Genomic DNA, 15,901 nt, shown 5'->3' with positions numbered 1-15,901 from the left:
TATTTTCAACAGTTTTCATGCTGTTAGTAAATATAGTAACCTGCTTAAGAAGCATTAATTGGAAGCATTAATTTTATTTAATCAAATTGTACTAATAATTCCTCCAAATTATAAATTTTGCCACTTTCATGTTATCAGGATCACCCTATATAAGTGCGCGCGAGCCTGCACGTTTATCTTGTCGCGTCTTTTCCATCTGCGCATCTAGCTTTTCCAAGCATGCATACCCTTGTAGCATAAAGATCTATAAACAGACGCGAAAGGGGAAGAAGAAAGTCGTAGCACGTTGAGAAAAGTAAAGGTTATAAGATAGCACGCTGGCGAACACAGAAAAAAAAGTTTACAACAGAAAGTGAGAAATGTAGTGAGAGAAGAAACACAGGCACTACAGATGAAACGATTTATTAACCCGTTGTATTACGAGATTTTTTTAATGGTCGCGTTTGATGAAATATGTTGTTTAACCGCGCATAAATAGTTTTCTTAAACATACCAGATCATTTTAAAGTAATCGTTCAAAATTGTTAGATAACTGTTCTGTGAGTAACGCTAGAGATTTTTATGATGTTATGTTAAAACCATTTGGGAAATTTGACAGTATGAATTCTAAATGTGTATTCTTGAATTAAAAATTTTAATTATCTTAATTTTCAAAAATTTAGTATCGAGTATGGTTGAATTAATTCTTGAATGTTTTAATTATTTTAATCGAGTGATGTTTGTGCTGAGAATAAATAACAAAATTAAAAGTTCCTCCATTTTATTAAATAGTTTAATTGTAATATATAATTTCGTTTAAAAAAGAAAAAACGTTTCTAAAATACATTTATATATTCAAGAAATCGAGTTATCCATTTTTATGTAATTATGTTAAACTTCTGAAATTTTAAAAACGGTTAGAATGTCGTAAGGATTGAAAATCAATTCTTAATTCTTCGTATGCAAGAAATGTATCCATTTTTGCTGTATGTTAAATTTCATCCGTATCAGCCTCTTGTTATATTCATGCACAATTTGCATTATACGAAGAAGTAGGGTAGGAAATAGCGAAACAGACAGGAACTCAGTCTAACTATCTCTAACTACTTCAAGTTGTCTGGCTATGTATGCAATAATACTACTCAAAGGCATTCTACTTCGGTGGGAGCATTAGGCTCTAAATATGGAAATTATTTCATTGGGCTTCTAACCACCTTTTATGGTGAAATTAATTTGTATTTCGTTTTCCAAGTTCAGATTTTTTTTCTTTATTCTTGTATTTCAAAATCTAATTTCATATACTACTGTAATATAAATTTATATTTCGATTCGTTATTTCGTCATTGTATTTCCTTCAAATGACTTTATTTCATCAAATATTATATAATAGATTTATTCGTAAGTAAGAAATTAGATATCTGCACGGTGTAAGTAATATAGGACAACGTCGCGCAAGTACTATAAGGTCAGCTTGATCAGTTTTATTGCAATAACTAGATCACATTTCTATTAATTTCAAACTTTAAAGTTTTTAGTAAGAAAAACGTTATTTGCCTTATATCCTCGTTATTTTACCATCATTCAAACATCTTTGTCTTTTGGAAAAATTTCAAACGAAGATGATAATGATAAGTGAAATGTATAAGCGATTTGAGGAAGATTTAGATATTTTCAATGGCATTCAAATCGAATGAATTACCTGACTATGAGAATAAGGGATATTCCCCAATGAAAGAAACTCTAATGGATGTGGCTGTACAACATCCTTTACTATCAAATTAATTGTTATGTACACGAGAATTTACATATTAAAACTGTGCACTGTGTAATCATGACATCATGTGTAAAATAGTCTGTGTAAAAATAGTCTGTAAATGTGTAAATAATCTAGGTATCCAAATGCAACTTGTTATTTGTATAATAATATAGCGTTGAAATATCAGAAAAGCAAAATTTTTATACGTAGTCTTATTTCAATGGCCACAGACGGTATAAAAGAAGAAATCATTTTTACCATTTTCCATATACGATTCTAAAAAACCTTAAAGAGCTTTCTCGTACTAACCCATTTGAGACCTGTGGACAATACCCTGAACCATATAATATCTCTCCTCAATAAAGAATTCTCCAAAAATTTAGCCACATCTAATATATAGACACATCTATACTTTACATTATCAGATAATTCTCGAATTGCTACCAAAAGAATCATTCTATTAAAGTAATAAATTGTAAAATAACGTGTCTAAAGCATAAAATAGCCAATGGTAAAAGAAAATGATAAAAATAACAGAATAGAAATAAACCAAAAACTGAACATAATAATAGTGACAATGGTCAGGATTGCAAATTTATCAAGATATATGTAATATAATTTACAACTGCAGTACTATTCGGCCACTGGAGATAATCTTGTCAATCTCGAATGTGTTAATAAGCACGAAAAACATTATTCAGTGGTTATTTATCAAAGTGTGAATTTATTACGTCGCCTTCGTAGGCAAGAGAGGGCCATATCAGAATATGAATTACTTTCATCAATCACTCTAAACAACCCCAATCATTGTTTAGCATCAAAACACACGTCATACCGGCAGTTTCCTTGAGATATGTCATCCCTGTGCGTCAAAAGACATGCTTTACACTAGATCGTATACTTACCCGGATGATATTCACGCTTTCACACATCGGCGGTGTTTAAACGCGCCGCAAACTGCATCTCGTGGCTTGCCAGGAATTTCCTCGCGTTTATTATTTGCGAGAGGGTATTTATTTATAGGAAATTGTAAACAGAGTATTTGTTGGTACATAATCCAAAGTGTCTAATGCTGTTTCACCGGCGTTATTACACGTAGCGTGCCGCAAAATATTTTGCCGACTGCCATTTTCCACCATGAAATTACCGTTTATCGTTCTGCTTCTGTAACTGTGCATTCTATCCAATCGTTTGTTGTTGTTTCTGCAGAAAATGACTGTGAAAATTTCTCCACTAGAGAACTTTTGCTCTAATTTCGTTCGCTATTATTTTCTAATTCCATTTTTGTACGATATTCTTTCACCTTCTTCTCAAAATTTTTTTTTTAATTCATCGCCAATCGAGGTACACTATTATATAGTAGCCTCATAGAGTAATATCAATAATATCGTGAGAACAGATATATAATTTATTTCTCGATCAGATATATAAATATATACGTATGTAGAAAATTATTTATTCACCTCACCAGTGCATCAACTACTTCGCTGCTTCACGTGTGCTTCTCTCGAAAGCAAATATGATTACTATATAATAACTCTTTCGCGACGCTGTATGTATACTGTGTTACAAAAAAATAATCCCTCTTACAGTATTAACTAATGATATTAATAAATTAACAAGTTACAGTTTATAGATTATAGATTTCTTTCTTATAATTTTACACTGAATGAGATAATAGAATAATTTTGTTATATGCTTCAACTTCAATTGCGTGCATGTAAAATTTAATTAAATTTATTATACCAAACTTATATTACAATATCTATTAGTACTAATAAGTTCATTAACAATACTGTTCCTATTATGCAAGAGTGTTTGCATAACGAAATATTCTGCAGAATCAAAAATATTCAAATCCAGTAATCACATAGCCAGAATATTAAATTTCATTCATAAACATCCAAAAAAGACTCATCTAAAAACAAGTGAGACATTCAACGTCGATGATGAAAATACTAATAGTACAGCGTTGAGCGCGCTCCCGCGATGAATCATAAAAAATGTTAGATACGATTTTGCAACCAATATTCACCGACCAATTGTACAAATTGCAAAGGATTTAAATGTATTATGAGATGAAAATTCAACGGGATGTTTCATCGGGACGTTATTGAACCGTTCGCCGCTCATAGTTTGCGCAAATATGTTCTCTATCTGGAAATACGTCGATACGCTGTTCGATATCATTCTTCGCGTGTCTTTTAATCATCTCTGTGGCCGTATCCACCTGCCTTTTCCAACTCTTCCTGTTCTATTATCTCTTGATTGAGCCAACATGTATAAACAAACGGCAAGCAACAACAGCAAAAAATTAAAACGGAAGCAAACTACACAAAAGTATGGTGAGAGATCCGGTGCTGTGATCTCGATACGGAAAGGTATCGGACATAGATTTGAAATTCCTTTTTCCAGCGGGGTCGTTGATTCGCACCTTTAAATATCTGCGTCAGTTTCCTTCTTTATCAACAGAGGAAAAAAAGAAGAGAAAAAGAGAGAGAGAGAGAGAGAGGAAGAGAAAGAGAGAGAGAGAGAGAGGGAGAAAGGGAAAGCAGCGCAAATACGGGTAGCGCGTACGATATATTTTTTCTACCTGTTACGAGTAAAAACAGAAAATGAGTCGTTGATTTTGCAAAAGCTTGTTGCAGGGTGTGAAATGCATGCTTTGAATACTTGGTGACTAACTATGAAGAAATTTTAATCTGTTAACTGGATTGTCTTTCAATTGGAATTAAAAACTCATAAGTGTTAATTTTTAATAAAATTCTCTCTCTTTTACAAAAAAAGATTTAATACAGACTGTAATGAATAGACAGTGGATCTTTATGCAAATTCATATTTTTGTGAATATAGTTAAAAAAGTAAAATTGCTCAGTTATTTTATATATTTTTTCATATCATTGCATTTTCTGTAATTTTGCGCTTTCAAATTTTTTATAAATGCATAAAAATCCGCAGTCTAGTGATGACTTAGATTGACATAAATGTGAGTATAGACAGCCTGACATAACTTAGCTCATGTCGGTAAATCTGTATTATACATGTAGAAAGTGATTTCTGAGTCTCCTTAATCTTTCGCATTCTTCTATGGTGTCCAGTAATTTCGTGGCCAAGGTGTCAAGCTGATCCTTCTACAGTTGTTGATGTAACCTGCTGTATCTGACGGTTTTTTCTCTTACAGCAAGTACACCGGTTTCTTTATTTATTTATTTCTTCGGGTTGTACCAATCTGCCTTCGGAATGGCTCTCGAATTTCTGTTGTGCCATCTTTCTATTGATTTTATATTGGAGTTCGAGACTCTGCCCCATAATTGGCAGGAGTACGTCCATATCGGTTCGAGAATATCAGTTTTATATATCAACAGCTTGTTGTAAATTGTTAGCTATGATTTTTTTGCCAATCAGCCACCGAAGTTTTCTATGTCTTTCGCTTAATTGTCCAATTTTTTCTTTTTTCTCTTTTCTTTTCTTTTTTTTTTTTGCGAATGTGCATGTTCTATAAAAGTTTTTTGTCTAAGTGTACTCTGAGATATTCCGTGTTTCCTGTTGTAGTAATAGGTCGTTATTTAATTTTAAAAAGATTTGAGAAGATTTATAAACGTGATAGAATGAACATTTTCTCTCACGTGAACGTAATTACGATCAATTACCTTAACGCTATTGGTCGAGCAGGAAATAAAAAAAATATTCTTAAACATTCTTTACCGATTCTTCTTCCAAACGAAAGATTCCCGCAGTATTTGAAAAATAACAACGCATTCCTAAAAATTCTTTGCCGAACAACGTTCCACGATCCACGAATTTCGCTTATCATCTTCTATATAACTTATATAGCTATATACCTCTAAATAACTGTGGTCACTGGAACATGCACGTATCAGCAAACTGATTCGATTAGAAGCATAGCTGCGAACGAAACGTAACAGAATGCCAGTTCCAAGATAAAAGAAAAAAGGGAACGAATACTAACAAAGAGAGGACGAAAGAAGGAGGTAAAAAATGGAGAATGTATGGAATTTATATTGAATCCTTTTTTTACGCGTTCAACGAAAGACGCGAGTGAAGCGAGGCACGAATCGTGGCAAACGAAAGCACCGTTTTCGAACGTCGTTCATTCTGTTTCGTTCCGAACAGGTCGGCCACAACCACGTGTGACGTGGTGGCAGGAAAATGCTCTCCTCGACGACACTTACGAAACCGTCGGAACTAAGAGGGTACGGAACGTGCTGCGATTAGAAAAGCTGAGTCGCGAACACCTCGGTACGATTTTGACCTGCCAGGCGTCCAACAACAACATGGTTACTCCTATTTCCAGCTCTGTCACGCTCAATATGAATCGTAAGTAATTTTGATACATCATTAAAAGTCATGATGCTGATTAGAGTATAGAATAGTAAAAGATAAAAAGATTTAACAGAAGCGTGCAAATATTCTTCATTCTGTAATACGAGGATTGTCCAGAAAGTACTATGCGTTTACGTATAGAAACCATGTAAAACGATGGAGCGCACTTATAGAAGATCACCTAGCTTCATTCATATATTAACATAAGTCATATTTCGTGTGAAGTAGTTTTATTTGCGTAGCTCGTACCGAGCGCAAATTAAGCCTGCACCTGGCAACCTCCTCGGGCTATCTTGTCAGCATTTGACAATAAACCATTACTTCCACGAGTCCAACACCAGACAGCCGAGAGCGGGAGGGGGGAGAGCCAACCCCCCGCGACTGATCTCGGCCCCCGTAGTACCAATCGAAATCGTTAGCGGGACTGTCGTAACTGGCACTACGGCCTTCTCACTACCACTTGAGGCCCGTGTAAGCTCCGTCACTGGTAATACTGGTAGGAACTCACGTAAGCAAGGCCCAGTGGCGAAACTCGATAAAGGCCGAGATCTTGGTCCTGGGACTTTCCCCGACGGCCCCCCCGTTGTAGCTCGGGTCCGTGGGTTCGCTGTACCCAAATGACACACGTAAGCGGGATACAGCCGAGATACAGTATGTGGTCAGTATTCCGGCGGTCCTCTCTGCGGGAGCATAAGTCACACCAAATTTTGCGTTTAAATATTTAATATCGTCGTATAATAATATTTCATATCGTACGTTTAAAATGGCGATGTGTCTAAATATGAGAATTCAATAGGGACAGAGAAACTGTACGTGATCGTAAGGGTTCGTGCTTTTATTACAGAAGAGCTCAAGAACGTCTGCGACTTCATTGCAAATGATACATGATTCGAACGAGTCAGATTACCTTTTTTTTTGCAAAACTTAGAGATTTTTTGGGTCGATAACGCTTCACAAGAAACAATCATTTAAAGGACTGTGTAAGACGATGGTTACGTAAACTGGCGGTGGAAGTATATGATGAAAATATTAAAAAACTCGCATAACGTTACGATAAGTGTTCAAATAGGGCTGTTGGTTGTACTGAAAAATAACATAGTATATATACTAAAGTTACAAATACAGAAAATTTCTTAAAATGCATCTGTATTATTGTTATTTCAAAACGGTGTTACTTTCTTGACAATCCTCGTATATGTAAAATATATAAAATACATGTTCATGATTAGAAATCTTAATACTGATTGGAGTATAGAATAAAAAATAAAATGATGTGTCAGTGCTATGATTCTTGATATGAAGTCAAAAATAATCCTAATATGTACCTATTAGGGTAAATTGAAAAAATCAAAATTATGTAATCATTTTTTAGTAAGGAAGAAAAACTTGACTCTACTCCTCCAGATTAAGTATGCAAAATTTGGTTTCTGTCAAATGAATTTTTTAGAAGGAACACTTGAAAATTGTTCGTATCTAGTATCCTAATTACGTGACATTTCAATTCCACTTATTCCTCTGCCATTTCACTTCTAAAACTTGATACAACGATACAAAGAAACAAGATTCGACATGATACAAAAAAATACAACAATCTACACCAAGAGTAAATAATTCACCTCTATGAATGTATACAATAACACGCTCCATTCACAGTGCCAGAACAAATGAAAACAGGAACACTAAACCTGAAAACACACATTTCCATCCACCACCCACACAAAATCCAATCTCCTAAAAAGAAAACAGAACACTGCAAAAAGAACATCCACTACGCTTATTACTCCGCCACAGCAAACAGAATTTCGAGCGAAAGTCAATTTCGTCATCGAGCCAACTTCTGGTAGAGAAAAAAAAAAGTAGAATAGTGTTTAAACTGCCCTTAATGAAACCGAGATTCGATCCTGCTTCTCCATCAGAAAACAAATGTTTAACAAATAATTGAACAATGGAGGCTGCTAAAACCATGTTCCATATTGGAAACTTTTGCAAAATGGTTTCCATTAACCGTGGAACCATTCGAAATGATTACTTAAACACTCGACAGGTTCCATAAACGCGGCGGAATCTTGCCTGCAACTGATAGTTCTTTCGAGCAAAGAGGGCTAATGGATGGTACGCGTGTTTCAGTGAAACCATTGTGGGTCCGCATGCAAGGAGAAAATCGTCCATTTAGCGCAGGCACCACGTACGAGATCGGCTGTGAGATAGTTGGAGCGAGACCAAATCCGAAGATCACGTGGTCGAAAGGAAGTTTGATGCTGAGGAACGCCAGACAGACGGTAAAATTAACATTTTCAAGGTGTAATAAAATTTAGAAAATAATTATAGTGAAAAGGGAGAGAAAGAAAGAAAGAGAAATAGAGAGAGTGCGAGTATATAAATATCAAATCCATTATTGTATCATTTAACGATACTAATCTCGTCAATAGCTACCAAATATCATAGTTGTACTTGAAAAATAATCAAACACTTGTAGGAAATTTTTATAAATACTGTAGTATCGGGAAATACTAATAATTCGTTGGTGATTTATTTACAAATGAATGGATTGTACAGATGTTGATTAAACAGAAAAAACGATAGTTATTTAACATGAACTAATCGCAATAACGTACTATACTTTAGACAACTCAATAATTAATTTGCAACTCTCGTCAGAACGGATCCAACGCTCTCTCTCTCTCTCTCTTTCTCTCTCTCTCTCTTTCTCTCTCTCTCTCTTTCTCTCTCTCACACGCGGACCACACTCTCTCGACAACATTAGCAACTCTATCTCGATAATGCAACTCGCACTCTCTGACTTTTCCACTGACACTGACTGTGAATTTGTCTTTCTGCCTTAGCCTCCCTTTTATTCCCTTGTCTTAGGCCCATCACGCACGTGTTCTGCAACCGCTCGTGGCCTCCTGGCCCTCTGTCCCTTCACGTAGGCCTTTTCTACGAAACTCTTCAACTGAAGGACCGACGACACATTGATGGGCCTGTCGGCACCTCGACTCGCGACAATGTTTATGGTTTACCCGATGTCTTTTAGGGCCTTTTGTTCACGATACTACAGTACATTATGTTATTATATGAAATATTTTAGAAAATTACTATAATGGAACGCAACATCTATCAACATGGATCAACATATAATATATATCATGATTATATTGGAAAAGTTTGAAATAAATCTGAAAATTTGCATAGAAGCTACAACGTGCTTAGTGCAAGTATATATTTTATAGGTTCAGAGACAACGAAAGATTTGAAGCAATCAATTCTTCATTACATTAATAAACCTTAATATTCGTTGGAATAATCTTTGACATTTATTATATGCTTAAGACGACTATTATGCCATATACTAATTTTTTTCTGAATGTTTTTTTTTTTTTATTTGTTTTATTAAATTTTTACAATTTGTCCAGAAGGACATTTGGTAAAATGTTGTAGCTTAGAGAATAAAAGAATAAAAAAGTAAAAAAAATAAAAATAAATAGAAATAAATAAAATATAGCACGTGGATGGTTACCCCCAGCGGGGTTCCATCTTCTAGGTTTCCTATTGCATCTCTATTTCGAGGTCTGCGGGATGCTTCCTCTTCAGTCTTCTTTCTATTTTGGTTTTATTTGTTTCAGCAGCCAGCTGGTTTGGGTGTGCTGCAAGTCTTTCTTTGTACTTTTTTGCGTATCTAGCGATTTCCTCTTTGACTGTTGGAATTTTTAGATCTTTTCGTAGGTCTTCATTTCTGACGTACCATGGAGCGTTAACTATTGTCCTTAAAATTTTTGCTTGCTCTATTTCTATTTTGCTTATGTGACTCATTGCTGCCGTCCCCCATAATGGGACTCCGTATGTCCAGATTGGTTTGATTACTGTTTTGTATATATTTAGTTTATTCATTGTGCTTAATTTAGATTTTCTATTGATTAACCAGTACATCTGCTTCCTTTTTGCACTTATTCTGTTTATTATTGATTTTATATGGTGCTTCCATGTAAGGCGTGTGTCTAAATTTATTCCTAGATATTTGACTTGCTTTGTTTGTGCTATGTGGGCGCCGTTCAGTTGAATATCTGGTGTTTTTCCTTTTCTAAGTGTAAATGTTATGTGGTTGCACTTGCTGGTGTTCACTTTTATTTGTTTGTTTTGCAGCCATTTTTCTATTTTTGTAATGTGTTCTTGTAGTAGTGCGGCGGCCGTTTCTAGATTTGCATGCCTCACTAGTATGGCCGTATCGTCCGCAAACGTCAGTGTTTTACTGTTGACAGTTGTTGGTATATCTGCCGTGTATAGTGTGTATAATATTGGTCCTAAGACACTTCCTTGCGGTACTCCTGCCTTGATGTCCTTAATTTCATAGTATGCATCATTTATTTTTACTACAAAGGTTCTGTTGTTTAAGTAAGATTTGAGTAGTTTGTAGATTTGTTCTGGAAATTGCTTTTTGATTGTTTGAAGAAGTTTTTCATGATTAACTTTGTCGAATGCTTTTTCGATATCCATAAAGAGTGCTGTGCAGTATTGTTTTGTTTCAAGCGACTGTAAGATTTCATTGACGAGTCTATGCATTTGTTCTATTGTGGAGTGTTTATTCCTGAATCCAAATTGTTGGTTCGGTATTAGTTTTTCTTTTTCTATTGTTGGTTTTAAGCGGTTATATATTATTTTCTCTAATAATTTGGAAAACGCAGGTAGTAATGACATCGGCCTGTAGGATGCAGTTAGATGTGGGTTTTTGTTTGGTTTGGGTAACATCACTATCTGTGCTATTTTCCATAGTGTAGGAAAGTACTGTATTCTTAGAATTGCGTTAAATATTATCGTTGTTAGTCTTATTGCCTTTGGGGGAAGGTTTTTTAAGATTTTCCCATTGATCAAGTCAAATCCTGGTGCTTTACTTGTCTTTGTTGCCTCAATTAAGTTTCTAACTTCTTGCGCTGTTGTGCTGAGTATGGTGCAGCGTTTATCAGTTGTGTTGCTGGCATTTTCCACTTCTTCATTTGTTTGCCATCCAGGGATGCTGTTATTAATTTCATACGGCGAAAATATATTTTGTAGGTGCTTTGAGAATTCTTCTGCCTGTTCTTCGTTGGTTCTGGCCCATGTGTTGTCCATTTTTCTGATTGCTGGGATTGTTTTTATTGTTTTCTTAATTTTGTTAGTGACTTTCCATAGGGAGTAGTCGGTATTCTCATGCGCGGATAGTGATTCGATGAATTTTGAGAATTCGTTATTATGATGTTCCTTTATTTTATTCTTTACTTCCTTTGCAAGTTTATTTAGGTTTTTCTTGTTTTCTCGTGTTCTCTGTTTTTGCCATTTTGCTTTCGCTTTTCTTTTTTCCCTGATTTTGTCTAGGATGTCCTGCGGAATAATTTTTGATTGCCTGCTATTTGTTTCATAGGTGGTGGTTGCCCACGCTGCTTCCTGTATTATTTCTGTCAAAGTTGCTACTGCCTGCTCAATGTGTTCAGGTGTTTTCAACGGGATATTGCAGTTGATTTTGTTTTCGATCAGCTCTTTGAAAGTTTGCCAGTTGGTGGTTTTATTGCAAAGCGACTCTGACTTGTTATAAAGTAGTGGTTTGCTTGTATATTCTATTATAATTGGTGAATGGTCGGAGTTAAGCTCGAGGCTGGTTGCTATTTTTAATTTGCTTACATTTAGCCCTTTTGTTACTGCAAAATCCAACAGGTCAGGTATTTTATTGGGGTCTGTCGGCCAGTACGTTGGTTTTCCTGTAGATAGTACGTTGAGGTTGCTGCTTCTAATGTATTTTTCCAATGTTCCACCTCTCGGCGTGCTAATTCTCGAACCCCATAATGTGTGCTTTGCATTAAAGTCTCCTGCCGCTATATATTTGTCGCCTAAGGATTGGAAGTACTCTTCCCATTTTTTAAGTGTCATTTTGTGTCTCGGAGGTACATATACTGCTGACATCTGGAAGTAATTGTCATTGGTTTGTATTGTGACAGTGGTTGCTTGTAGGTGTTCTTGATTTGTTTGACTATGTAAGTGATGCTTGATGTAATTTTTTATTATTACTGCAGTTCCTCCATGTGCTTTACCTGAGGGATGTTTGGTATCGTATATGGTGTAGTACGGTATTTTCATGTAGTTTTTTAGGGTGAAATGTGTTTCTGAGACAAGTAGTATATCAATATTATTTTTATACAAAAATATTTTAGTTTCGTGGGCTCGCTGTTGCAAGCCATTGGAGTTCCAGACTGCTATTTTCAAAATGTCCATCTCTATTTTTTACTTAGCAAGTTAGTGAGTAGTTGTAACATGATTGTTGTTTGTTGTGCTTGTTGTCTTAGTATTGTGTTTAGATCACTTACCATTTTTCCTAACATTTCCATACCTTTAATGGATTGTTTGAGCATTTCTTTGATGTCTGTAACGTCTTCGATGTTATTGTTTTCATTCTGATTGATTGCAAGCGTTGGTTTGCTAATGTTTTTAGTTACTTGTGCGTAGCTTCGTTTACCTTGGGGATCTATGTTTCTGCTTATAGCGTTTAGTTCGTGTTGTGCTTTCAATGTTGTTTCGTTATCCGTTATACTTTGTTGTGGTTGATGGTCATTGTGTGATCTGTTGCGAAGTGGAGGAAACAGTTTACGTTGTATTTGTTTCCTTATTTCACATCCTTTGTAGCTGGCTGGGTGGTTTCCGTTACAATTATAGCATTTAACTTCTTCTATTTTTCCTGTGTATGGGCAGTGTATTGTTAGGTGATTTTTTGCACATTTAACACATGCCGGGCTTCTGTTGCAATAATTTTTTGTGTCCGTATTAGTGACACCGCATGCATTGTGGTATATCTTTTTTGTAGCGTGGTGGTTCCACTGTTACAATTGTATTTAATATTTTTTTGATTTCATAAATTTCCTTGTTATTGGTTCTGGGTTCCAGTTCTATTAAGAATAGTGGCAATGGTTGCTTCGTATCGTATCTTGTCATATTGTTTATTGCTCTTGTTTCATGGCCAATTTTTCCTAATTCTTCACTTAATTTTTTTGTGTTAGTTTTTGGATGTAAACCTCTTATAACTATTTTATAGCTCCTTTCTGTTTTGAGTTGGTACGTGTGGTATATAGCATTTTTTCCCTTTAGTTCATTTATCACTTTCCTATAAACTTCTGGGGTGTTTGTTTGAATTTTTACTTGTTCTAATTTTGTTTGTTTTATTGTGTAGTTATCCTTCCCGACTACATTGTTTAGTAGATCAATAAGCGGGTCTATTATTTGGGCCTCAACAAATATTGGTGGTGGTTTTGATATGTAAGGTGTTTTAGTTGTGGTTTTGCTTGTCGGGTCATTGTCTATTTCTTCCGTTAGTGAGCTGAAGGAGTTTCTTAAAGGTAATTCTTGCAGCCATCGCTGCTTTCCTGTATCTGGGTTTCCTGCAGCATTTGTGCCTGGAATTATTTTACGTTTTTTGCTAGTCTTTGCTAGCTTCCAGTTTTCGTCCTGGTAACTTATTTTGTTGTCGTGTCTGCACTCCTCCTGTCTCCGCTGCTCTTCCATTTCTTCTATTTCCATATCATTTTGGTTGTTATTATTTTGCTGTTGTTGCTGTAAGCCTGGTAAATCTGACGACCCTTTTATGTAATATTTTTCTCCATTGGTTGCAATCTTGATCGTTGATATCTGCTGTTGCATTGTTTGTCACTATCACTATTCGTAGCACTTCTCTGAATCACTTGACTGGAGCACACGTTTGCTTACACACATCTGTTCGCCTCAGTTGCCCGAGCGAGACTGATTCTGAATATGTGTATGCAATAAGTATCTTGTGATTTCTATATACATTTTCACCTTGCTTCAAATTTTACCAATATAATCATGACAGTCGTATTTCATTACGGTACTAGTGAAATTTCAAAGTGTTTTACATAACATATTACATTACATAACAATATATAAATAAAACTTTCCTACGGTAATTGCTCAAATACTTTTACGAGTCATTGTAAATATACAAGTATACTTCAATGCCATCCAAAACCCAATGAACACTCCTTTTACTATCTTCAAATCATCGGAACCGAGCAATATTTCTCTTTTATAAAAATTCCCATTATACCATCACCTAAGAAATGTAGCAAAAAAATTGTGACAAAGACACCGTGCAGAATCATAAAAAAAAAATTCCTTTCACTACCTCCTAATCACTCAAAACATCTTCGTCTACTATCCCAGCTCTACGATATTTCTCTTCGATAAAAATTTTCATTATACCATCATCCAAAACGTTAAACACAAAAGGAGATCCACGAAGACGTCCGATGCAACAGATTTGGGTTTTCAGATTTAATTACACTATGAAAAAAACATGCTCTCTCTCTCTCTCTCTCTCTATGTGAAAGTCTGTTCTGTAACTAATATTTTGCAAGCGACCGCGCAATTTCACCGCGAAAAGCAATCATGCTAAATCTCCAGCCTTTGTCCTTTCTTTTACACAAGCGCGCGCACGCACACACACACACACACACATTCTCTCTCTCATTTCTTTTTGCACTTTCGTTCCCTGGATGTTCGACTTCCGGCGTCCGTCAGCTTCGACTTCCTGAATCAGCTTCGCGGCCAGCGTTTGTTTTTTCTAGCGTGGATATAGCTCAACGATCAGGCAGACCAGTTCGGTAAACTGTTTTAAATTCATGAGAGCCATCCCACAGATGAGCCCCGACTCCAACGTCACCACCAGCATTCTCACGTTCGTGCCGACTATCGAGGACGCTGGCAAGTTCCTCTCCTGCCACGGCAGCGTGCCGGATATCCCGGATTCCGAGATGGAGGACGGATGGAAGCTCGATATACACCGTGAGTGTGTTTTCATTGAAATTTCATAGTGACGATCTACAGGGAGTAGAATCTCTCGGCGATATTTTCTTCCACGACAGGTGGTGGTCACACACTTACCATGAAAAATAGAGAACGAGTGACAAGACAGTTTTGATCAGCTGATTTTCAGATATAGGTGTTGTGTGTGTTTTTTGGGCTTTGAATGGAATATTTTCTGTTTGGTTGCGGCGAAAATAGAATTTTTAGAGTAGAAAGGGACCTGCCATGCTGTGTCAATCACTATCGTACCAAATAGTAATTCTCTTTAATCCCCCTTGCATTAACTATTATGCTTCTTGTATTTGCAAAATTCCAACATATGAAGTCAACTAATATTTACTAAATTAAATTGCATAAAGACGTAGGAAGAATTAATCTTATAAAAACAGATAGACTGTATATTTTTTCGATTCAAAACAAAATACAATACTCGTCTTCATATGTATTAAATTGCTTACTTGATACTACGAATATAACTAAACAAATTAAACTTTTTTAAATTATATTTCTAGCTCATCAATTACATTCATAACCAAGAAAATCAACATTTTTAATTATGTCCACAAAAATATAATTTTGCATAAATATTCACAGTCCATCAATAAAACATAAAATACTAAAATACTTTCAGGACACCTAATTATAAGCCTAATCCTAATTTCCCTAATCTCAATTCAACGCTCTAAAAATAGCAAAATTGAATCAAAGGAAAGCAAGCGTTGATTACGTAAAATTGTAGAACGGGAGAGAAGAGACGGGGAAATTTGTCAACAGTGTCGAGGACAGATCTGGAAATCTGTCTGATTGGTTTTCCGACGGGGAAAAATTTGGAAATGCTTCAATCGGGTTTTTTGCAATGTCTAGTCTACGAGGAAACACGGCCATATAGCTGTCCAATAAAAATGAAATATGGTTGATGAGCGATTTATTGCGTCGCGTCGTGGAACGTAATTTAATTCGCCTAATCGATAGAGCAACGCATTGACG

General features: G+C 35.6%; 1 protein-coding gene across 6 annotated transcripts in view; it reads left to right on the top strand.

Moving 5' to 3' along the window:
• Positions 1-15,901, top strand: part of LOC139992526 (nephrin) — a 132,170-nt gene that overhangs the window by 49,048 nt on the left and 67,221 nt on the right. For all 6 annotated transcript variants that reach the window (XM_072013432.1, XM_072013431.1, XM_072013430.1 and 3 more), the window contains exons 4-6: positions 5,870-6,073; positions 8,207-8,358; positions 14,749-14,893. In XM_072013432.1, coding sequence (XP_071869533.1) covers positions 5,870-6,073; positions 8,207-8,358; positions 14,749-14,893 — 501 coding nt within the window. The remainder of the gene's footprint in view (positions 1-5,869; positions 6,074-8,206; positions 8,359-14,748; positions 14,894-15,901) is intronic.

This window comes from Bombus fervidus, chromosome 11, assembly GCF_041682495.2.
Source record: "Bombus fervidus isolate BK054 chromosome 11, iyBomFerv1, whole genome shotgun sequence".
Lineage (NCBI taxonomy): Eukaryota > Metazoa > Arthropoda > Insecta > Hymenoptera > Apidae > Bombus > Bombus fervidus.
Note: the sequence above shows the minus strand (reverse complement) of the source record. Positions and strands in the feature narration are given on the sequence as shown.